The sequence below is a fragment of the Lipotes vexillifer genome, unplaced genomic scaffold (genome assembly GCF_000442215.2).
Source record: "Lipotes vexillifer unplaced genomic scaffold, Lipotes_vexillifer_v1.1 scaffold54, whole genome shotgun sequence".
In the NCBI taxonomy this organism is placed as follows: Eukaryota; Metazoa; Chordata; class Mammalia; order Artiodactyla; family Lipotidae; genus Lipotes; species Lipotes vexillifer.
This window is the reverse complement of record NW_006789324.1, coordinates 3,626,151-3,652,982: the sequence shown is the minus strand read 5'-3', so window position 1 is coordinate 3,652,982 and position 26,832 is coordinate 3,626,151. Positions and strand designations below refer to the sequence as shown.

Here is a 26,832-nt window from a genome sequence, read left to right as displayed (position 1 = left end):
CAGAATTAGAACAAAAACTTTTACAACTTATATGGAACAAAAGACCTCGAATAGCCAAAGCAATCTTGACAAAGAAAAATGGAGCTGGAGGAATCAAGCTCCCTGACTGTAGGCTATAGTAAAAAGCTACAGTCATCAAAACAGTATGGTACTGGCACAAAAACAGAAATACATAACAATGGAACAGGACACAAAGCCCAGAGATAAACCCATGCAACTTTGGTCACCTAATCTGTGACAAAGGAGGCAAGAATATACAATGGAGGAAAGACAGTCTCTTCAATAAGTGTTGCTGGGAAAACTGGACAGTTACATGTAAAAGAATAAAATTAGAACACTCCCTAATACTATACACAAAAATAAACTCAAGAGGAGCTTCAAGATGGCAGAAGAGTAAAAAAAAAAAAAAAAAAAAAAAGATGGCAGAAGAGTAAGATGTGGAGATCTCCTTTCTCCCCACAAATACATCAGAAATACATCTACATGTGGAACAACCCCTACAGAACATCTATTGAACACTGGCAGAAGACCTCAGACATCCCAAAAGGCAAGAAACTCCCCATGTACCTGGGTAGGGCAAAAGAAAAAAACAGAGACAAAAGAATAGGGATGGGACCTGCACCAGTGAGAGGGAGCTGTGAAGGAGGAAAGGCTTCCACACACTAGGAAGCCCCTTCATAGGCAGAGACTGCAGGTGGCGGAGGGGAAGCTTCTGCGCCACGGAGCAGAGTGCAGCAACAGGGATGCACAGGACAAAACAGAGAGATTCCCGCACAGAGGATCAGTACCGACCAGCAGTCACCAGCCCGTGAGGCTTGTCTGCTCACCTACCAGGACGGGTGGGGGCTGGAAGCTGAGGCTCCAGCTTCAGTAGGATCCCAGGAGAGGACTGGGGTTGGCTGTGTGAACACAGCCTGAAGGGGGCTAATGCGCCACAGCTAGCCGGGAGGGAGTCCGGGAAAAAGTCTGGAACTGCCGAAGAGGAAAGAGACTTTTTCTTGCCTCTTTGTTTTCTGGTGCGTGAGGAGAGGTGATTAAGAGTGCCACTTAAAGGAGCTCCAGAGACCGGCGCGAGCTGCGGCTAACAGCGCGGACCCCAGAGACGGGCATTAGATGCTAAGGCTGTTGCTGTGGCCACCAAGAAGCCTGTGTGCAACCACAGGTCACTATCCACACTTCCCCTCCCAGGAGCCTGTGCAGCCCGCCACTGTCAGCGTCCCATGATCCAGGGACAACTTCCCCGGGAGAATGCACAGCACGCCTCAAGTTGTTGCAACGTCATGCCGACCTCTGCTGCTGCAGGCTCGCCCCGCATCCATACCCCTCCCTCCCCGAAGCCTGAGTGAGCCAGAGCCCCCAAATCAGCTGCTCCTTTAAACCTGTCCACTCTGAGAAAAGAACAGACACCCTCAGATGATCTACATGCAGAGGCGGGGCCAAATCCAAAGCTGAACCCAGGGAGCTGTGCAAAGAAAGAAGAGAAAGGGAAATCTCTCCCAGCAGCCTCAGGAGCAGTGGATTAACTCTCCACAATCAACTTGATGTACCCTGCATCTGTGGAATACCTGAATAGACAGCGAATCATCCCAAATTGAGGAGCTGGACTTTGGAAGCAGCAATATATATATATTTTTTTCCCCTTTTTCTCTTTTTTTGAGTGTGCATGTGTATGCTTCTCTGTGTGATTTTATCTGTATAGCTTTGCTTTTACCATTTATCCTAGGGTTCTGTCTGTCCATTTTTTGTTCCTTTTCTTTTTTTCTTTAGTATAGTTTTTAGTGCTTGTTATCATTGGTGGATTTGGTTTTTGGTTTGGTTGTTCTCTTCTTTCTTTCTTTCTTTTTTTAATTACTTTTAATTTTTTTAATAATTAATTTTTATTTTAAAAACTTTATTTTATTTTATCTTATTTTATCTTTTCCTTTCTTTGTTTATTTTTTACTCCCTTTTATTCTGAGCTGTGTGGATGACAGGCTCTTGGTGCTCCAGCCAGGGGTCAGGGCTGTGCCTCTGAGGTGGGAGAGCCAAGTTCAGGACATTGGTCCACCAGAGACCTCCCACCTCCATGTAATATCAAACAGTGAATATCTCCCAGAGATCTCCATCTCAAGGCCAAGACCCAGCTCCACTCAAGAAACAACAAACTACAGTGCAGGACACCCAATGCCAAACAGCTAGCAAGACAGGAACAAAACCCCACTCAACAACAGAGAGGCTGCCTAAAATCATAATAAGGTCACAGACACCCTGAAACACATCACCAGGTGTGGACCTGCCCACAAGAAAGAGAAGATCAAGCCTCATCCACCAGAACACAGGCACTAGTCCTACACAACCCACTGAACCAACCTTAGCCACTGGGGACAGACACCATAAACAGCAGGAACTACGAACCTGCAGCCTGTGAAAAGGAGACCTCAAACACAGTAAGTTAAGCAAAATGAGAAGACAGAGAAACACACAGCAGATGAAGGAGCAAGGTAAAAATCCCACCAGACCTAATAAATGAAGAGGAAATAGGCAGTCTACCTGAAAAAGAATTCAGAATGATGATAGTAAAGATGATCCAAAATCTTAGAAATAGTATGCAAAAAATACAAGAGATGTTAACAAGGACCTAGAGGAACTAAAGAGCAAACAAACAATGATGAACAACACAATAAATGAAATAAAAAATTCTCTAGAAGGGATCAGTAGCAGAATAACTGAGACAGAAGAACGGATAAGTGACCTGGAAGATAAAATGGTGGAAATAACTACTGTAGAGCAGAATAAAGAAAAAAGAATGAAAAGAATTGAGGACAGTCTGAAAGACATCTGGGACAACATTAAATGCACCAACATTCGAATTATAGGGGTCCCAGAAGGAAAAGAGAAAAAGAAAGGGACTGAGAAAATATTTGAAGAGATTATAGTTTAAAACTTCCCTAATATGGGGAAGGAAATAGTTAATCACTTCCAGGAAAAACAGAGAGTCCTATATAGGATAAATCCAAGGAGAAACATGCCAAGACACATATTAATCAAACTATCAAAACTTAAATACAAAAAAAAAATATTAAAAGCAGCAAGGGAAAAACAATAAATAACATACAAGGTAATCCCCATACGGTTAACAGCTGATCTTTCAGCAGAAATTCTGCAAGCCAGAAGGGAGTGGCAGGACATATTTGAACTGATGAAAGGGAAAAACCTACAAACAACATTACCCTACACAGCAAGGATCCCATTCAGATTTGATGGAGAAATTAATACCTTTACAGACAAGCAAAAGCTAAGAGAATTCAGCACCACCAAACCAGCTTTACAACAAATGCTAAAGGAACTTTTCTAGGCAAGTAACACAAGACAAGGAAAAGACCTACAATAACAAACCCAAAACAATTAAGAAAATGGTAATAGGAATATACATATCGATAATTACCTTAAATATAAAAGGATTAAATGCTCCAACCAAAATGCATAGACTGGCTGAATGGATACAATAACAAGACCCATATATATGGTGTCTACAAGAGACCCACTTCAGACCTAGGGAGACAAACAGGCTGAAAGTGAGGGGATGGAAGAAGATATTCCATGCAAATGGAAATCAAAAGAAAGCTGGAGTATCAATTCTCATAGCAGACAAAATAGCCTTTAAAACAAAGACTATTACAAGAGACAAAGAAGGACACTACATAATAATCAAGGGATCAATCCAAGAAGAAGACATAACAATTTTAAATATTTATGAACCCAACATAGGAGCACCACAATACATAAGGCAAATAAAATGGGAAATTGACTGTAACACAATCATAGTAGGGGACTTTAACACCCCACTTTCACCAATGGACAGATCATCCAAAATGAAAATAAATAAGGAAACACAAGCTTTAAATAATACATTAAACAAGAAGGACTTAATTGATATTTATAGGGCATTCCATACAAAAAACAACCTTCCATGCAAAAACAATTTTCTTCTCAAGTGCTCATGGAACATTCTCCAGGATAGATCATATCGTGGGTCACAAATCAAGCCTTGGTAAATATAAGAAAATTGAAATCGTATAAAGTATCTTCTCTGACCACAACACTATTAGACTAGATATCAATTACAGGAAATGGTCTCTAAAAAGTACGAACACATGGAGGCTAAACAATACACTATTTAATAACCCAGAGATCACTGGAGAAATCAAAGACGAAATCAAAAATTACCTAGAAACAAATAACAATGAACACATGACGACCCAAAACCTATGGGATGCAGCAAAAGCAGTTCTAAGAGGGAAGTTTATAGCAATAAAATCCTACCTTAAGAAACAAGAAACTTCCCAAATAAACAACATAACCTTACACCTAAATCAATTAGAGAAAGTACAAAGAAAACCCAAAGATATCAGAAGGAAAGAAATCATAAAAGTCAGATCAGAAATAAACGAAACAGAAATGGAGGAAACAATAGCAAAGATCAAGAAAACTAAAAGCTGGTTCTTTGAGAAGATAAAAAATATTGATAAACCATTAGCCAGCCACGTCAAGAAATAAAGGGAGAAGACTCAAATCAATAGAATTAGAAATGAAAAAGGAGAAGTAACAACTGACACTGCAGAAATACAAAGGATCATGAGAGATTACTACAAGCAACTATATGCCAATAAAATGGACAAACTGGAAGAAATGGACAAATTCTTAGAAATGCACAACATGCTGAGACTGAACCAGGAAGAAACAGAAAATATGAATAGACCAATCACAAGTTCTGAAATTGAACCTGTGATTTAAAATCTTCCAACAAACAAAAGCCCAGGACCAGATGGCTTCACAGGCAAATTCTATCAAACATTTAGAGAAGAGCTAACACCTATTCTTCTCAAACTCTTCCAAAATATAGCAGGAGGAACATTCCCAAACTCTTTCTAAAAGGCCACCATCACCCTGATACCAAAACCAGACAAAGATGTCTCAAAGAAAGAAAACTACAGGCCAAGATCACTGATGAACATAGATGCAAAAATCCTCAATGAAATACTAGCAAACAGAATTCAACAGCACATTAAAAGGATCATACACCATGATCAAATGGGGTTTAACCCAGGAATGCAAGGATTCTTCAATATACACAAATCAATCAATGTGATACACCATATTAACAAACTGAAGGAGTAAAACCATATGATCATCTTAATAGATGCAGGGAAAGCCTTTGACAAAATTCAACACCCATTTATGATTAAAACCCTCCAGAAAGTAGGCATAGAGGGAACATATTAAAGCCCATATGTGACAAACCCACAGCCAACATCGTCCTCAATGGTGAGAAACTGAAACCAATTCCAATAAGATCAAGAACAAGACAAGGTTGCCCACTCTCACCACTATTATTCAACATCGTTTGGAAGTTTTAGCCACAGCAATCGGAGAAGAAAAAGAAATAAAAAGAATCAAAATCAGAAAAGAAGAAATAAAGCTGTCACTGTTAGCAAATGACATCATACTATACATAGAATATCCTAAGGATGCTACCAGAAAAGTACTAGAGCTAATCAATGAATTTGGTAAAGTAGCAGGATACAAAATTAATGCACAGAAATATCTTACATTCCTATACACTAATGATGAAAAATCTCAAAGAGAAATTAAGGAAACACTCCCATTTACCATGGCAACAAAAACGAATAAAATACCTAGGAATAAACCTACCTGAGGAGACAAAAGACCTGTATGCAGAAAACTATAAGCCACTGATGAAAGAAATTAAAGATGATACAAATAGATGGAGAGATATACCATGTACTTGGATTGGAAGAATCAACATTGTGAAAATGACTATACTACCCAAAGCAATCTACAGATTCACTGTAATCCCTATCAAACTACCAATGGGGTTTTTCACAGAACTAGAAAAAAAATTTTCACAATTTGTATGGAAACACAAAAGACCCCGAATAGCCAAAGCAATTTGAGAACGAAAAACGGAGCTGGAGGAATCAGGTTCCCTGACTTCAGACTATACTACAAAGCTACAGTAATCAAGACAGTATGGTACTGGCACACAAACAGAAATATAGATCAATGGAACAGGATAGAAAGCCCAGTGATAAACCCACACACATATCGTTCACCATATCTTTGACAAAGGAGGCAAGAATATACAGTGGAGAAAAGACATCCTCTTCAATAAGTGGTGCTAGGGAAACTGGACAGCTACATGTAAAAGAATGAAATTAGAACACTCCCTAACACCATACACAAAAATAAACTCAAAATGGATTAAAGACGTAAATGTAAGGCCAGACACTATCAAACTCTTAGAGTAAAACATAGGCAGAACACTCTATGACGACCTAAATCATGGTAAGATCCTTTTTGACCCCCCTCCTAGAGAAATGGAAATAAAACCAGAAATAAACAAATGGGACCTACTGAAACTTAAAAGCTGTTGCACAGCAAAGGAAACCATAAACAGGAAGAAAAGACAACCCTCAGAATGTGAGAATATATTTGCAAATGAAGCAACTGACAAAGGATTAATCTCTAAAATTTACAAGCAGCTCATGCATCTCAATATCAAAAAAACAAACAACCCAATCCAAAAATGGGCCAAAGACTTAAATAGACATTTCTCCAAAGAAGATATACACATTGCCAAGAAACACATGATAGGATGCTCAACATCACTAATCATTAGAGAAATGCAAATCAAAACTACAATGAGATATCATCTCACACCACTCAGAATGGCCAGCATCAAGATATGTACAAACAATAAATGCTGGAGAGGGTGTGGAGAAAAGGGAACCCTTTTGCATTGTTGGTGGGAATGTAAATTGATACAGCCACTGTGGAGAAGTGTATGGAGGTTCCTTAAAAAACTAAAAATAGAACTACCATACGACCCAGCAATCCCACTACTGGGCATATACCCTGAGAAAACCATAATTCAAAAACCGTCATGTACCACAATGTTCATGGCAGCTCTATTTACAATAGCCGGGACATGGAAGCAACTTAAGTGTCCATTGACAGGTAAATGGATAAAGAAGATGTGGCACATATATACAATGGAATATTACTCAGCCATAAAAAGAAATGAAATTGAGTTATTTGTAGTGAAGTAGATAGACCTAGAGTCTGTCATACAGAGTGAAGTAAGTCAGAAGGAGAAAAAAATACTGTATGGTAACACATATATATGGAATCTAAAAAAAAAAAAAAAAAGGTCATGAAAAACCTAGGTGCAAGATGGGAATAAAGATGCAGACCTACTAGAGAATGGACTTGAGGACACGGGAAGGGGGAAGGGTAAGCTGGGACAAAGTGAGAGAGTGGCATGGACAGATATACACTACCAAATGTAAAATAGATAGCTGGTGGGAAGCAGCTGCATAGCACAGGGAGATTGGCTTAGTGCTTTGTGACCACCTAGAGGGGTGGGATAGAGACAGTGGGAGGGAGGGAGATGCAAGAGGGAAGAAATATGGAGATATATGTATATGTATAACTGATTCACTTTGCTATAAAGCAGAAACTAACACACAATTCTAAAGCAATTATACTCCAATAAAGATGTTTAAATAAATAAATAAAATAAAAAATAAACTCAAAATTAATTAAAGACCTAAATATAAGGCCAGACAGTATAAAACTTTTAGAGGAAAACAAAGGCAGAACACTCTGACATAAATCGTAAGATCTTTTTTGACCCATCTCCTAGAGTCATGAAAATAAAAACAAAAATAAACAGATGGGATCTAAGTAAACTTAAAAGCTTTTGCACAGCAAGGAAACCATAAACAGCATAAAAAGACAACCCTCAGAATGGGAGAAAATATTTGCAAACGAAGCAACCAACAAGGGATCCATGTCCAAAATATACAAACAGCTCATGCAGCTCAATATCAAAATAAATAAACCAAATAACAATCAAAAAATGGGTGGAACATCTATATTGACATGTCTCCAAAGAAGATGTATGGGTGATCAAAAAGCACACGAAAAGATGCTCAACGTCACTAATTATTAGAGAAATGCAAATCAAAACTACAGTGAGGTATCATCTCACACCAGTCAGAATGGCCATCTTCAAAAAATCTACAAAAAATAAATGCTGGAGAGGGTGTGGAGAAAAGAGAATGCTCTTACAGTGTTGGTGGGAATGTAAATTGATACAGCCACTATGGAGAACAATACGGAGGTTCCTTAAAAAACTAAATAGAGAATTAACACATGGCCCAGCAACCCCACTACTGGATATACCCCCAGAAAACCATAATTCAAAAGGATACATGTGGGAATTCCCTGGTGCACAGTGGTTAAGAATCTGCCTGCCAGTGCAGGGGACACAGGTTCGAGCCCTGGTCCAGGAAGATCCCACATTTCACGGAACAACTAAGCCCATGAGCCACAACTACTGAGCCCGCGTGCCACAACTACTGAATCCCGCACACCTAGAGCCCATGCTCCACGACAAGAGAAGACACCACAATGAGAAACCCACACACCGCAACAAAGAGTAGCCCCCCTCACTGCAACTAGAGCAAGCCTGCATGCAGCAATGAAGACAAATGCAGCCAAAAATAAATAAATAAATACATACATACATTTTTAAAAAGATATGTGAACCCCAATGTTCATTGCAACACTATTTACAATAGCCAGGATATAGAATCAACCTAAATGTCTATCAACAGAGGAATGGATAAAGAAGATGTGGTACATATACACAATGAAATATTATTCAGCCATAAAAAAGAGCAAACTAATGCCATTTGCAACAACATGGATGGACCTAGAGATTGTCATACTGAGTGAAGTAAGTCAGACATAGAAGGACAAATATCATATGATACTGCTTATATGTGGGATCTAAAAAAGCGGTACAAATGAATTTATTTACAAAATAGAAGTAGAGTCATAAATGTGGAAAACAAACTTATGGGGGCTTCCCTGGTGGCACAGTGGTTAAGAATCCGCATGCCAATGGAGAGGACACGGGTTCAATCCCTGGTCCAGGAAGATCCCACATGCCGCAGAGCAACTAAGCCCATGTGCCTCAACTACTGAGCCTGTGCTCTAGAGCCTGTGAGCCACAACTACTGAGCCCATGCGCTGCAAGTACTGAAGCCTGTGCACCTAGAGTCCTGTGCTCCACAACAAGAGAAGCCATCACAATGAGAAACTCACACACCACAATGAAGAGTAGCCCCCACTCACTCCAACTAGAGAAAGCCCATATGCAGCAACGAAGACCCAAGGCAGCCAAAAGAAAAAAAAAATGAAAGAAAACAAACTTATAGTCATCAGGGGATAAGTGGGGTGAAGGATAAATTGGGAGATTGGGATTGACATATACATACTACTATATATAAAATAGATAACTAATAAGAACCTGCTGTATAGTATAGGGAAGTCTACTCAATACTCTGCAGTGGCCTATATGGGAAAAGAATCTAAAAAAAAAGAGTGGATATATCTATATGTATAACTTATTCACTTTGCTGTACACCTGAAACTAACACAACATTGTAAATCAACTATACTCCAATAAAAATTTTTTAAAATACAAAACAATATTTCTTTGAAAGCTATTGTTTGAAATTCAAATTGAACAACCAACAGAAAGAAGAAAAAACCCCTCTGTGGAAGATGTTAACATCTCATAAAATCTCTAGAATTATCCATACAAAATGTCCAGTTAGAAATGGTCATGAATGATACAAAACAGGACATGGATTTTCAAATAACTGTAATTAATATGTTTAAGAAAATGACTAAGATGAAGAATTTTCAGCCATTAATTTGAATCTATAAAAGGAATCAAATGGAATATCTAGAACTAAAAAATACAAAAACTAAATTTAAAAACTCAACAGATGGGTTTAATAGAAGATAGCTGAAGAGAGGATTAGTGAACTGGAATATCATTCAATAGGAAATATCCAGATTGAAGCATAAATGAGAACAGATGAGGGGATATACAAAAAAGAATGTATAAGAGACATATAGGAAATGGTGACACTATCCAACATATGTGTAATTAAGTTGCAGAAGGAGAGGAGGAAGAGAGTATAGATGAAGCAATATCTGAAGAAATTATGACTGAAAACTTTCCAAAAGTGATAAAAATATCTCAAGCCACAGATCCAAGAAATGATACAAACTCCCATGAAGACAAACACAAAAGAGCTTAGACTCCTCCAAACATGGTTTGTTCTAAGATCTAAAGTAGTATTTTACAAAAATGAAATACGACCCCAACTTTGAATCTCTTCACAGTGGAGCCTGTGAAGTGAGGGAAAGAAAGAAGGAGAGCAGGAAGCATGGAGCAGGGCTATAGCATGACTACTGATGGGGGAAAATTAGGAGGGAATGATGGTAGCCTCAGAGGTTCATTGATCCCCTCAAACATTTTCTGACGGCCCATCACTCAAGATAGCACAGAAAAATGGCTAAGAGCTTAACCTCCCTTTTATTACGGAAAAAAAATCCATAGTAATTCCTAGTTAGAACTACTTATACTAAAGGGACAGAAAAGCCAACTCTGTTTAGACAATAATGAGATTTCGTTTATGTAACTTAAAAGTCTTGCAGCAGCAAGAGCTATAGACGTGGTTTGATCTAGCCATTCAAGTGTCACATCAAGGATCTGCTCTCTTTCTGGCTCCCTGCTTGCTTTACCTGGTGTTGGCATCATCTTCAGCCTCTAAATGTTGGTGTCCCAACTGCTCTGGGCACTCCTATAATAGCAAAATAGCTCTGGCAGCTATGTTCATCATATATTCACAGCACTCTCTTTTGGGAGGTCCTGCCAAGAAGGAGAGAACTTTATTAGCTAAGAAACTGTAACAGATACCTCCTCTCATCTCAGAGACTCAGACTGAGTTTCATGTCCATCTTTGAACCAAGACTGTGATTGGGATACCAAAATGGTCTTCAACGAATCAGAAACCAAGATTGGAGTTGGAACTAAGGATCATTCCCACAAAACCACAGCACTGGGATGAGGGAGGGGTGGCCCCTACAAAGAAAGATATCACTAGAAGGGCATAATGAAGGGTCACATGCATGGCCCATAAGGCCCTTTAGTTCTGCAAATATCTAACCCACTTCTCTTCTCTTTTCATCCCGTGTCAGCTAGGCTCTTCTCTCAGTTATTGCTTGAATGCACCAAATACTCCCTTCCTTGAGGCCTTTGCCCTTGTGATAGCTTCTTCCTGGAATGATCTTTCCCCAGACATTTGCATGGCTTTCTCCCTTGTTTCTCCACTCAGGACTCTATTTAAATGTCACTTCATAGAGGCCTTTGGTGAATTCTCTATCTAAAATAGCAACTGCAATTACTTTCTACCCTCATCATTGGCTTTAGCTGTGTTTCTAGCACTTATCACTACTTGACGTTATTTTTCGTACCTACTTGTTTGCCCTCACCACTGGAATGTACACTCCATGAGAAGATTCTGCCTTGTTCATTGTTGTATCATAATAAGCATTTAACAAATGTTTGTTGAGTGAGTGAATGGGTTAGAGTCCCAACCTAACCCTACCTCTGTCATCTGAAGCAGATAACTGAAACTTTCATTGCTCAGTCTCCTCACCTGTCAAATGGAGATATTTCTACCTCACAGAGTTATTCTTCAGCTTAAGTAAGAAAACATGTGGGAAATGTCTGACATATATAGATATTCAAGATATATATGTTTTCTTCTCACAAAAGCTTCATCCAGTAGGTCCAATGAGGCCATATTCTTTCTTTCTTTCTTTCTTACTTTCTTTCTTTCTTTGAAAGTATAGTTGATTTACAATGTTTCAGGTATACAGAAAAGTGATTCAGTTATTCATATATATATATATATATATATATAAAATGTTTTTCAGATTCCTTTACACTATAGGTTGTTACAAGACATTGAATATAGTTCCCTGTGCTATACAGTAGATCCTTGTTTAGCTATTTTATGTATAGTAGTGTATATCTGTTAACCCCAAATTACCAATTTATTCCTCCCTTTCCCATTGCCCCTTTCCCCTTTGGTAACCATAAGTTTGTTTTCTATGTCTGTGAGTCTATTTCTGTTTCATAAAGAAATTCATTTGTATCATTTTTTTAGATTCCACATATAAGTGATATCATATTATATTTGTCTTTCTCTACCTGACTTACTTCGCTTAGTATGATAATCTCTGGGTCCATCCATGTTGCTGCAAATGGCATTATTTCATTCTTTTAAGTCAGTTGTTATCTATTATGGCTTTACTTTAGTATAACCTGGGAATTTTTTAGAATTCCCAAAGGGTTCTCACCCCTAGAGATTCTGATATAATTGGTCTGTGTGACACCTAGGCATCGGTAATTTTTAAAGTTCCCCAGGTGGGAGCATTTTAGCAGCCCGTGCTGAAGACCATTGATTTCAAGTCATTAGTTGGGGTTGGGGAGAGATGGTAGGGCTGGCTGTGTAACTCATAATCCACTGGAAGCCCTGTGAAACCTGGTCCTTCCAATACCTGGAAATCTCTAGAAGCCAGCTTGGCCTATTTCCTCCAGCACAAATCTTCAACTGGCAGTCTAGACAGATGGTTATTATTTATCCTTCCTGCTGTGTTAGAAAGAAAAAAAAATCAGCTCTGCCTCAGGTTTCTCAATTTTCACATGTGCAAACCATTACCTTTTAAAATATGCTTATAGGCATCAGGAGGGAGAAAGGGAAGCTTAAAAGAGACCACGGAGACGAGCATGCATCTTCTTCTAATAGAACTTTTAGAAGTGCAGACAGTAGAGAAACTGGACCAGGATAAACTCTAGGTTCTAGATCTTATACTAAAAGGGATAATGCACGTGAACAGTCCCACAAAAATGCCTGGCACATCATAATTAATGTAAAGTCCTCTTTTCTGGAGAAACTAGATTGCTTAAGATCACATAAAATAACACAATAACATATAATACTACCTTGTATTGGGCATCTTCCCTGTGTTAAGCATTTTATTAGGTAATTTTTTTAAATCTCCACAATATTATTGCAGAAAGCTATTATCATTCCCTTTTCACAACTGACAAAATTAGGATCTGAAAGCTTGCAGCTGGTAAAGGGAAGCAGCCAGATTATAGCATTCAGATCTGACACCAAAGTTCATCTATAGCATCTGGGTTAGGTATAGAAGGATAAAGAGAGAAATCCTTCCTCCCAGAGGGCCTGAAAAGGAATGGGAGACACAGAACTATATATTCAGTGACTGTATTTTCCAAACCTCAGATTAGGGCACATGATCATCCATTTAGTCAACCAACGGGAGACGAAGAGGGAAGAGATATGGGAACATATGTATATGTATAACTGATTCACTTTGTTATAAAGCAGAAACTAACACACCATTGTAAAGCAATTATACCCCAATAAAGATGTTTAAAAAAAAAACATGCAATGAGTATTTATTCTAATGCTGGGTGCTGGGACTTCAGAGAAGATTATGAAATCACATTGCCTTCTCCATCAAGAAACTGTGGGAGCAGATTCATAATGAGTTGTAGGTGCAATGTTAAAAGTCTAACAAAAGGCTTTTTAATCCAATATGTGAATTTATTTATATAAACATCCTTACATAGATAACACTATTAGTTAACATTTATTGAGTACTTGCTATGCTCCAAGTATTTGCTTTACATTTTCTAGTTCATTTAATCCTCACAATAACCTATAGATGGCATTATCCCCATTTTACAGAAATGGAAACTGAGACACAAAGAGGACAAGTCCTTTGGCCTAGGTCATGCAGCTAATAGAGAAAGGAGCCAAGACTCAAACCCAAGGCATCTGACTTCAGAGCCTCTATTCTCCACCAGTGTGTTATACTGTCACCCTCTACCTTTTGTTTAAAATTCATTGATTGAACCATTTTATTGAAAATAGCAACACCCAACTCAGAAACAGTATGTATTTGTTAATGGCATATTTGAATTACACATTAAATATTGAAGCTGAAGCTCCCAGAAGTCTATGCTGTGTAGTCGTCATACTGATTTATACAGTAAATGAATGTTGCCAAGTGTGATGGCAGGTGCTGAGTGATGAATGAATGATGCCCACAACAAGCCTTAGAGGATTTAAACCGAAGGTCTTTATGTCTCTTTCCTGCATCCTAAGGAAATTTCTTCTATTCATGAAGGCAGCAGCCTGAGCAGCTAGCACCTGGACAGTAAAATCTCCTGGGTTAGGGATGCCATTCAAACCTCTTCCCATATAGCACTTCTGACCATTGAAAGGAACAAGGAAGGGAGAAGACAAAGGTTTTACACGATCCTTCAAGTGCAAACTTGGGTGGAAAGGGAGGCAGAAGTGCCTGCTTCTCTAAGAGGCAGGACCACAGGAAGAGGTCCCTTGCCACTTCCCAAATTGTAAAAGCCCTCCTGTTTCAGGACAGTTCTATAGGCTGATGTCTCTGCTTATCTGGAACTCTCTGCTCTATGCACATGCCCACCATCACCTTTGCCTGGAAACTCCTATTCATCCTTCAGGTCCCCACTTTAAGTGTCACTTCCTCCAAGAAGCCTTCTCTGATCCTTCACCACTCCTAACCCTAACCCAAAAGGAATTTATTTTCACATATTCCTGTGTTGTGTTTATGGTAGTTTGTAATTAAATAATAATCTTGAGTGATTATTTAGCATTTAACCCCCCTTTGTGAGCTTCATCAGGGCAGGAACTAGATCTTTCTCATCCACCAGTGTATCCCCATCACCATTTACAATGCCAATCGCATAGCAGAGCCTCAACATTTTCTTTGCCTGGGTGTATATGTGTATGTGTTAAAATGAAGAGACCAAACTAAAACCTTTTTTTTCTTTCTCATCCAGGAAAGAAAGGAAAGGAAACCTCTGCTACTCCAGTGCATCCTGAAGTTAATGAGATATCTCAAGGAAAAACTGAACATATCGTATGCAGCTGGGTATACAGACCTCGGCGAAGGGCTTCACCAATCCTTCACCTTCTATTCACTGATGCTGGGTGAGGCCCTCCCTTCTGAATTTTTTATTTCCACCCAGTGCCTTGACTATCAGACTATCTTTGACTTCAAGACTCTACTCCAGCAGAGAAGGAATACAGACAAACTCCTAAGTGTGGTTGGTTTCTCTCCTAGCTGGTATGCATGCAGAAACCACTTATCACCACTCAGTGATGGGCTTGCCATTGGCCCCTGAAAGTTGAACTTGTAGCATGTGGACAGGTGTCCTTCCAGAGCCTGTGACCAGTCCACCAACTGCCAAAAGGATGGTTGTGAGACCTATTTTAACATCTTAAGTCCAGCTTCCAGAAATTTAGGGTGACCTTTTCCCCAGACATCACATTTTAAAATGTAATGGGCTCTTTGATTTAAAAAAAAAAATCTGGCAAGCAGTTAAAATTCATTTTAATATTCCCAGCACTTAACCAGGAGAAGATGCAGACAGAATTGAAAAACAGCCTGAGTTTCTCTGTTGTTGTTGTTTTTAAATGCCCGGATTAGAACATAATTCATCTTCAGATGACGGGAGGCCTCTTCATGCACTTCACACTTCGAAATATTTTAGAAAATAGTATCCATTTTGGCAAGCCTCTTGCCATGCAAGAAACAACAGCAAATGCTTTTCTCCTTGAGTGTTAAGTCTGCTGTGAATAAGATTAAAAATAATATATACTTTGCTCTTTTATTTTGCCTCTTGTTTGAGGATTTTACTGCCTCTCTGCAATAATCGATTCTTCTCATATTCCTGTATAAGCAGCATTCGTTGTCCCACTTTTTAGAAAGGGGACTTGAAGCAGAAGTTTGGTAAAGCAACTTTCCTATTGTTCCAGGAAAATCACTCATTTATTCATTCACTTACTCATTCTGTAAACATATCTTGAGAACCAACTATGTGACAGTCACTAACCAGAACTTGAAGATACATAAATGATTATCTCACAGGCCCAGGCTCAAGATCTTTAGGAGATGGGAGAGATACTCTAACAGACAATTACACTATCCCATAATAAGTGCTATGATGAATAAAGAGGCTACAAAGAATTGCCCCTCACCTAGGCTGGGGCTATCAGGGAAGGCTTCCCCGAAGAAGTGAAATATGAATTGGGCCTTGGAGGATGAGTAGGAGCCTAATGCATCAAGGCACAGGTAGCAAGAAGGACTTTTACAACAGAGGAAACAGCGTATGTAAGGCATAAGGGCATCAAACAGCTGTACTTTTTTTTTCTGGTTTTATGTGGCTGGAGAAAAAGATGTATACATTGAAAGAAGAGAAGGAAGAACAAGAACTTGAATGGGGCCAAGCAAGGAATTTGTACTTCATCCTGACACAGTGGGACCAAAACAGTATAGGGTGTGTTAGTTAGTTATCTACTTACATACTTACTTCCTAGGTTTAGCTTAATTCAGGCCCATACAAATTCCCCCATTCCCTGTCTTTAGTGGTCAAAGAGAGTGTTAACTATATGAAGAAATATATAATAATTTAAAGTCAGTTTCTCAGCTTTAAGGACCTCTTTGAATTTTCTAAAATCATCCACCAAACTGTATGCAAATGTGCATTTATCTGGGTAGATTATCTAAAGTTTTCATTGGATTTCTAAAGTGGTCCAAAGCTCTAAAAAGTATGAGAATCACTATTCTATTTACTTTATAAAAACTTTCAGTTTCTCCCAAAATAGACTTTATCAAAGTAGAACTCATATATTAATGTCTCAAAATGTACTGGTCACTAGTCATCCATATGGGTACAGTTTTGTATAGCAATATATTATTTTAAACAAGACAATTCTTCACATTCCTCAGTAGCAGCTGAATCCATGTTTGTTAACTTGGCCTCTTATTTAAATTACTATTCTTTAGAGCAAGGGGATCTCCACAGCTTATATGTGAGAGGTTTGAGACAGGTACAAAATTGGAGAAATTCAGGTATTTGAAATTTGGGAGAAGCACAGATGGTATACAAATTGGGAAGCCTAATTCTATGACAAATTAGTTAAGACTATTTGAATTACAATTAATATAACCAACTCTACCAACTTAATTTATTAGAAGGAAGGAGCATAATATATATATTTATATATATTATATTTACTTATTTATATATATATATATATATGTATGTATGTATGTATACATATATCTCCCCAAGGATAGAAACATAACAATAAAGTCAAAGACTTGAACCTTGAACATCATCATGACTTCTTATATCTTCTCTCTTCTCTGCTGTCAGTTTCATATCCTCTCTGTCTCTCTCTTCTTACCTCTCATCCAGAATGATCTCTGTTTTCCTATCTCTGGCTTTAACTCTCACAAATGGTTCCAAAATCACTGGAAAATGTGTTTACTGAACATTTTGCATTAGATACCCAGTCCTGCACTATGTGCTTAGACACATGACGGTTCTCTCTATAGCCATATGGATTGAAAGGAGGGGCAATTCCTGGAAAACTGGGGTTAGGCAGATCAAATAGATGCTCACTCTCTCTACATGACAGGTGACAGAATGTCTTACATGGCTCTACTGACACTCATTTGTCTATTTATTCTAAAAAAGATCTCTATTTTGTACTGGACATGGGGTTAAGATACAAAGATGAGCTAGATATAACCTCTATACCCTCGATCTAGTTTTGTGTCTACCATTCAATATATGATCTTAGTAAGTCACTTCCCTACTCTGGACTTCAGCTTCTTTTGTTAAATGAATAGGACAGACAGAACTAGTGCCTTATGCTTCGTTATAGTGAGCCCACAAGCCAAAGATAACACCATTATTGTTTCAATCACTTTTTGTCAAGAATCTCACACTCACGATCCAGAGGTTTTCCCACCAAGAAATTATATGCATTGCCTATTGATCCCACTAGTATAAAACAGAGTAGAACATCATGAAAGTCTCAAGTCAGTTACAAAAACCTCTGTTTGTGTAAATCAGAAATGCAAACTGAATAAAAGTCACAATTTTATCCTTCTCTTAAATAAAAAAGAAAATATTCAACATAGTAGTTCTTTACAAAGCCAGACCTACAATAAATCTTGCTAGTTGTGTAGCCTCATGTTGGCCAAGATACTGGGGGAGCTCTGGGTTATGAATATGTTGCCAGTGAAATGTTTGTGTTGTCCTGGTAGAAAACTCCAGAAAAGGATTTGCAGCCAGAAAACCCTCCTGCTGAGACTTCAGCCCCCAAAGATCTCCTGAGCACTTTGAAGATCAGGCCAGTCTCACAGCCTTTTGTCAGTCCAGTGATGAAAAACACATCTGAAGAATGAGAGACATGGATCGACAGGCTCAGGAAGCTAGAAAATGCCCTTTACCTGTGTGATCTGAGTAATACAGGTGACGTGTGCAGCTTACAGCTCATATGTCTTTTTTTTTTTTTTTCATTTTGTACTGGGCTCCACAAATTTTTTTAAATTAGTTTTTACTGGAGTATAGTAGCTTTACAATGTTGTATTAGTTTCTGTTGTACAGCAAAGTAAATCAGCTATACAGCAAAGTGAATCAGCCATATATATACACATATATATATGTATATATATGTGTATATATATGTGTGTGTGTATATATATATGTATATATATGTGTACATATATGTGTGTGTATATATATATATATATATATATATTCTTTTTTAGATTCCCTTCCCATTTAGGTCACCACAGAGCACCAAGTAGAATTCCCTGTGCTATACAGTAGGTTCTCATTAGTTATCTATTTTATATATAGTACTGTATACATGTCAATCCCAATCTCCCAATTCATCCCACCTCCTCTTCCCCCCTTGGTAACCATAAGTTTGTTTTCTACATCTGTTACTCTATTTCTGTCTTGCAAATAAGTTCATCTGTGCCATTTTTCTAGATTCCATATATAAGCAATATTATATATTTGTCTTTCTCTTTCTGACTTACTTAACTCTGTATGACAATCTCTAGGCCCATCCATGTCACTGCAAATGGCATTATTTCATCCCTTTTTATGGTTGAGTAATATTCCATTGTATATATGTACCACATCTTCTTTGTCCATTCAGGACGACCCTCAGAATGGGAGAAAATATTTGCAAACAAAGCAATCGACTAGGGATTAATCTCCAAAATATACAAACAGCTCATGCAGCTCAGTATCAAAAAAACCAAACAACTCAATTGAAAAATGGGCAGAAGATCTAAATAGACATTTCTCCAAAGAAGACATACAGATGGCCAAAAAACACATGAAAAGATGCTCAACATCACTATTAGAGAAATGCAAATCAAAACTACAATGAGGTTCCACCTCACAGCAGTCAGAATGGCCATCAGCAAAAACTCTACAAACAATAAATGCTGGAGAGGGTGTGGAGAAAAGGGAACCCTCTTACACTGTTGGTGGGAATGTAAATTGGTCCAGCCACTATGGAGAACAGTGTGGAGGTTCCTTAAATAACTAAAAATAGAGCTACCATATGATCCTGAAATCCCACTCCTGGACAAAGAAAACCATAGTTTGAAAGGATGCATACACTCCGATGTTCATTGCAGCACTATTTACAATAGCCAGGACATGGAAGCAGTCATACACCTTTCCATTTGTGTTGCAGTCTAAGAGTGGACACCTCCCTTTCTATCACTTCTTAACAAATACAATTTGTACATAAACCATGTGCCTGGCACTATGCTGAGCACAATCAGGAAACACAAAGATGAATCAGACATGAATCCCCCACCAGGTTGCTTACAGTTTCTCTGAGTCTACCCTACAATCCAACCTTGTAATTCCCCTGATTGAAATCATCAGCATGCCTGCTAACAGGCTGAACTCTAAACTGTTTAGCAAGGCAAAAGTTGGTCCCTATCCACCTGACCAGTATCTTCTCCTTCTATTTTAATTCTCTCAGCATATCCTACCCCATCATAATGAATAACTTGCCTTCCTCAAATGTGCCTTGCTTTCTCCTGTGGCTGTGCCTTTTCCTTTGTAAAAAAATTTATTTATCTATTTATTTATTTATTTTGGGCTGCATTGGGTCTTCGTTGCTACCATGGGCTTTCTCTAGCTGTGGCGAGTGGGGGATATTCTTCGTTGCGGTGTGCAGGCTTCTCATTACGGTGGCTTCTCTTGCTGTGGAGCATGGGCTCTAGGTGCGTGGGCTTCAGTAGTTGTGGCACACAGGCTCAGTAGTTGTGGCTCACGGGCTCTAGAGCACAGGTTCAGTAGTTGTGATGCACGGGCTTAGCTGCTCCGCGGCATGTGGGATCTTCCCAGACCAGGGCTTGAACCCGTGTCCCCTGCATTGGCAGGTGGATTCTTAACCACCGCGCCACCAGAGAAGCCCATGGCTGTGCCTTTTCTAACCCTATGCCCTCTACCTGAGCTGTCTGCCTCTCCTCTGTCCCCGCCAACTCCCCACACTGTCCACCTGGCTAATTAATACCTAAACACCTTTTATGTCAGAACTCAAGCTCTTCTCCTCTGAGACTCCCATGATTTCCCCAGACAGATTTAGGCCAACCTTTATCTGGCCTCTTACAGTTCTTTAACACCCATTATCATATTTGATATATTGTATTTTTCTATTTGGGACTTAGTACTACCTAAGTACTAAGATACTTTTTTTATCCTGAGTACCTTGCACAATTCTGTTCAACCTTTTTTTTAGGAAACAAATAAATGAATGTACATAAATAACTAAACCCAAAATAGAAGGTGATAAATGCCATTAGAGGGTGCTATGTGGGCATTCAGACAAAGGAGAATTCATTCCTAGTGAGGTGATAAGGTTATGTTAGTGTGAAATTGATCATTAAGGGAAAGTGCAGTTTGTATACAAAGGACTGAAATAGAGGGCCCTTCCTGGCAAACATGCAAGTTACACAAGCAAAGCATTATGTATGAAGCTCAATACAAGGAATTTGGTTTGAATAGAATACAAGGGCTATTAAGAAGAATATTAAATGAAAAAGGTGAAAATATAGGATAGGATCAGATCTAGGAAGGTCTTAGATGACCGACCAAGCAACTTGGATTTAATTCAAAGATAGTGAGCACATTGTGTTTCTAAGCAGGAGAGTGGTATGATGAAGTTGTATTTCAGAAAGGTCCTTGATGGCTATGTGCAGAATGAAGGAGAAATTTAAATTATAAAAAGGATAAAGGATGTTACTGCAATGCTTAAGTGAGATAATGAAATTCAGAACTAAGTCAGAGACCTGTGAAATGGAAAAGAGCACATACAAAAACACATGCACTGAAATTGTTGTACTTAACTACATACTGTTGTTCATGAAGACTTAGCATTATATGTGGAGTTTAAAAATATGGAACACATAGAAAATGGTGGTTTCCAGGAAATATGTGGAAATGTTGGTCAAAGGGTAGAAACTTTCAGTTATAAGAAATTCCAAGGATTTAACGTATAGCGTGGTGACTCTCATTAACAATATTGTGTTGTGTACTTGAAAGTTATTATGAGTAGAGCTTTAATGTACTCACCATAACAACAACAACAAAATGGTAATTATGGGAGGTAAAGGATTTGTTAACTAACCTTATTACAGTAAACATTTCATAATATATATGTGTATCAAATCATCACATTGTATATCTTAAACTTACACAATGTGATATGTCAATTACATCTCAATAAAAAAAGTTAGTGTACACATTAGTACTTTCTAGAAGTAATTATATAACAGCACGAATGCCTTTTCATTCTCTGTATGTTTTTGTTTCATTTTGCTTTGAATTTGCAATGCAAGTTAATTCTAGACCACATGAAGTATGAATACCATATAATACCCAAGGACTTCTAATAACTATAACAAAGAGAGGGAGAAATGAAAATTTTAGGTAAAAAATTCATCTAGGTGAATTAGAAACTCATTTATTAAACATTTGTTATGAGCCCAGCCCTGTGCTAGAGGCTGGACCAGGAGGGAAACCAGAAAGGATGAGACATGGTCTCTGGCCTCAAGGAACTTTTAGGTAAGACACAGAGGCTGCCAATAGTTCAAAGCCAGTAAAAGAAAAATGTTAAAGACAGAATAAAGTATTATAATTAAAGACACAAAGTAGACTTAAAGAGTCCAAAGAAAAGACAGAAGAGATGAAAAGAGCTCAGTGAGTACTCAGAGAGGGCTTCTTGGAAGAGAGAACTTGAGCTGAACCCAGAGGAGAGGTAGACTTTGAATAGCTGGGTAGGGCATTTTGAGTGTGAAACCATCTTCTGCAAAGGTTAGAAGGTGAGAATGAGTATGATGGGGAAGAGAGTGAGAAAGACAGGACTGATGGTCACGTTGAATTGAATAGTGAAGTTGAGACCCTATTGTGAATCCTGAAGGCTGGAATGAGGCTTAATTCTCTACGCAGTGTCCACCAAAGGTTTAACCAGAGGAGAACACAGGGAAAGCTGAAATGGGTCATTTAGGGAAGATACTGGGAAAAAAGGAGATCAAAAGCTTACTGAAATAACCTTTATTTCATGAGTCTGTGTATAAATATCAAGACTGTGAGAGTGTTGATGGGGTTACAAACAAAAACAAAACAAAAACAAAAATCAGGTAGAGAGAAAAGACGTTTCCAAAGAAACAAATGCTGAGTTTTGATGATGGATGATGGATCATAAACTTAGTTGCTAAGAGACTCCCAAAGACTGGGACCTTTCTCATACTTCTGAACTGCTCTGGGGAAAAACGGAGTTTTGTTGACTTTGGGGCAGATTCTGGCAGATTTGAAATGACTTTCTCATGGCCTTTTCACTATTTATGCCTGTTTTCTCTGTTTCTATGAAATTCATTAGTTCCTCAATAGCCAAGGAATGTGTCAGCCAAATCTGGAAACATCTATAACTATCTTTAACGAGGAAAGAGGATTAACTGAGGTCATCTTGTTGGTTTATTAGCCACAGTATTTAGCAGACCACCATAGCCCTCCTCTAGACACTGAGCAGATCATCCCTACTCTGCCCAATGATGAATCAGTGCTCTTTATTATGTGCAAGGAAATATGTAGGCCAGGGCGTTCCTCATCCAGGGTGAAGGCAGAACATCCATCATCAAATTAGCATTTCTGGGAACCTACTCTGAGCTTATTCTTTAATGGGGGTTGTCAAGAAAATATCCTTGAGGAGAAAGAAATAAGGAATGACTATGAATAACTGGTCATGCTTTCTAAAGAAAGATGGGTGGTTGGGATAAATATTTGAGTGACTGGTAGATTAGGAATTTTCCAAGTGAACTGAAGGCTAGACAGAAAATATTTTAGAGTTCAAGGAGGCATAGTGCAATGAGAGCCCTCAAGGACATGGGTCTGGACTTAACATACGCTGCATCACTAACTCCTCACATCAACCACATGCTGAAGGGATTAACGTCCTTATTTACAGAGGAGAAAGCCAAACTCAAAGTGATAAAATATCAGCAGGTGGGAAGTTGAGGCATAATTCTAACCCAGTTCTATTGGACTTCCCGCTACACCAATCTCCCATGACATACCAGAAAGATCATGAGATTTTGTTTGTTGCTTTGTTGGTTTGTTTCTTTGTGTGTTTTTAACCAGATTCAAGTCCAGACTTCACCAATTGCTGAGTCACTTATATTCGCCAAGCCTGTTTCCTCGTCTATAAAATAGGACTGATAATAATAAAACATACCTCCCAGATTTGAGAAGGGATCCAATGAGATTTAAAAGTTCTTTGTAAACTGAACATGAAGTGGATAGTAAAGAGGTTCTTATTTCATTCTGGTTCTGGTGGGACAAGGACAAGCTTCCCAACACTAAGATGGATTGTAAGGTTATTTTATGCAGCTGTCTTGGGCATCCCCTAATGACAGCAAATTAGACAGAGATAAATTTCAGTCAATGGACTTTTGTCTGATGTGCAAATCCTCTATCAATGGTAAAACTTAGAAGATAGAAGAAAAGGCCCACACACACACCAGTGGTAATTCTTATATGCATTTTTTAATATTAATTCTAATTTTTAATTAAAATATAAACTAAATCATATATATAAATAATTTCTTCTAATTAAATTATTTTCTTGTGTATTTTAAGTAATATTGATGATATAACCATTATAACTATCCTATAAAAATACCTACATTAATGAGTGCTTAATAGTTCTGGGCATTGTGCTAAGCACTTACTATTTTATTAATTTTCAAACAATTTAATTATCCCTATTTTAGAGTCAAGGAAACTGAGGCTCAAAAATTAAAGTAACTTCCTCAGTCAGACACTTACTCCAAGGTCCATGACTTATATTTCCAGAGGTAGAATATGAGGAAATGTCTTGAGGGACCCAACCTAGACCAGGTCAAGAGACTCCACCCAATCCAGAAAATTGCAAAGATGCAATTGGCCAACTCAAAGGAAGATATTTCTGCAGAGGAAAGGACCAACTTTCTAATAGGAGAAAGAGAGAGTAAATAAACCTGAATAGAACAGACAATTAAAAAACAGTGGATTGGATAGGACGGGATGGGGTGAGATGGGATAAGATGGTATGGAATGAAATGGGATGGGATGGGATGGGATGGGATGGGTTGGGATGGGGAGGGACAGGACAGGACTGAACTGAATAGAACTGAATGGAATAAATCACATTAGGACCCCAGCTGTCTGTAGTCCACTGTTAAAAACACTCATTAGAGAGCAGTTCAGAGAGGAGCATCATGCTCAACTGTCCTTGCACGTTTAAATCCAAACAGAGTTCAAACAGAGATGACAGGTACCCACTATAGCCCAAATCTAATAGACTGGTCATGGCTTTCTGCAAAATGACCAGGGGACCACTGCTTCTGGATTCTTTGAGAAAGAATTTCACAATCATTATTATAGTCTGCACAAGTACAGGAGAGTAGAAGAGCCACATGCAAGGGATGTATCTCACCCCTATAAAAGATATTTAAAAACTTGACACCTGTAGTGTAGATCTTCACAATTCATGGAAAATATTTAGAAAACAATCTGAGCCCTGCTTGAAACAATCTCTTTCCCCTCATTCTATAATACAGTATGGTGGTTAAATGCATGGACTAGAACAACCTTAGGCAAGTGACTGCCCATCGCTATGCCTCAGTTTCTCTCTCTGTAAAATGGGTTGTTGTGTTAAATGAGTTAATATTGGTAAATTGTTTGGAGGGGTGCCTGAAACATGGTAAATGTTATATATGAGTATCAGTCGTTATTGTTATTGTTGCTGCACTCTAGTTAATTTTCTGCATCTCTTATCACCTCAACTGGTTGGTGATCTTCCTAAGGTAACAGACCACTTCTCAAAATCCTCTCTATTCCCAAGCACAGTATCTGACATATATAAGCTCACAATTAAGAGCTTATAAATGAGTCACTGACCTTTGCTGTTGTTGTGTTCTACACTTAAACTCCTCTCTGCAGTTATCAAAATCTACTTACCCTTAGCATGGACAACACATTGGCATTGGTACATATAACATGTGGGTACCAGAGTATGTCCTGTGATAAGCACCACCATCTCTATTATACAGATCTAGATTCTAAGCCACAAGAAGTTAGGTGATTTACCTGTGATCACACAGCAAGCTGGAGGGAGTCACAGTAAATATATTTCCAGAAATGCATTAAAATGAGCTGTTTAAATCCTGCATGTCTAGGAACATGTTTGGATATTTCAGTAAGATAAACATAAACTAGAGCAACTAGGAATTGCTTTTAGCCGGCACCCCACCATTTTCAAAACTTGGTCTTTTAAAGTTTTATGGCTACAAAGAACAAGCTAAAATCGCTTTAGAGTCTACCTATGGATTATATTGGACCCCATCTCCTCCCCAAAATCACACTCAGATTCCTCTCAACATCTATTATGCATAGCCAGGATTGTAAATATCTTTTAAGGGTGTCACTTGGTTTTTAAGAAGCTTAAAATTTCAAAATATTAGCATTTAATTCTTGCTCAGAAGTCATTCAAGCTAATGAATTTCCCTCTTTCTTGTTTTTTCTTTTAAAAATACTCTAAAAAAAAAATACTCTTTTAAAAATCTCCCACCCACCCAACCCAATGGCAGGAGTTCTGGAGAATGAAGGAGCCAGATGCCTCATTCACAACTACAATCTCATTTACAACCTGTCCCTGAGCCCTCGGAAAATTGACCAAGCCTTGTGGAGATTCCATGCTGGAGAAAATATGCTCTTGGAGCCAGCGCTTCAGTACTTAAAGGAGCTATGATAACAAGCCCATATTGTGAGAACAGATGTTCCGTTTGTCTCCCTTTTTACCCGGACACATGTTTCTCCTCAGCCCGAGTGCAGTGGTGGAGGCGCTGTCAGAGTTGAGGCCGATGCAGCTATTGTCGACACTTTGAACTTGGACTTGGTTTCTGGCTATGATGCTTGCTCATAAGCAGCTCAAAGTGATACGAGGAAACCAGTGTTTTCTCTTCTGAGGTGGCAAAACCCCAATTTCTTAAAATCCCCTTCTATTCTTATAAAGTTGATGATGAATATTCAATGACTTTTTTTCTGTATTGCTGATCAAACTGTTTTTTTGCAAACCCTGCAATTCCATATAGTAAAAAACATGCTAGATGTTGACAACTCCCAAAAATGCCTGTGAAATAATAGACCTAAATATATCTTTTTTGGATGAGTAAGTCAGCCTTTCCTCTAGTCACTATTCTAGGATTCCACATTGTAAGAAAAATAAAAGTATTAACAATATATTATCTTAATACTAAGCAGCAGAAGCAGAATTTCAAGTGAAGTTTTCCGAACAAGTCCAATATTTTCTCTAGTACAAAACTAGATGATGTTACACTGTCTCCAAGGATATTTTCCCAGAGTACTGAATACAAGTTTTGAGGAGGTACTCCTGGAACAAA

The 26,832-nt window shown here is 38.4% G+C and overlaps 1 protein-coding gene across 1 annotated transcript in view; it reads left to right on the top strand.

The window, feature by feature from the left end:
* Positions 1–26,180, top strand: part of CUNH1orf87 (chromosome unknown C1orf87 homolog) — a 114,853-nt gene extending 88,673 nt beyond the window's left edge. The window contains 3 exon segments of the mRNA XM_007462579.1: positions 14,840–14,919; positions 18,121–18,328; positions 26,020–26,180. Of these exon segments, the coding sequence (XP_007462641.1) occupies positions 14,840–14,919; positions 18,121–18,328; positions 26,020–26,180 (449 nt within the window).
* Positions 26,181–26,832: the final 652 nt, after the last annotated feature.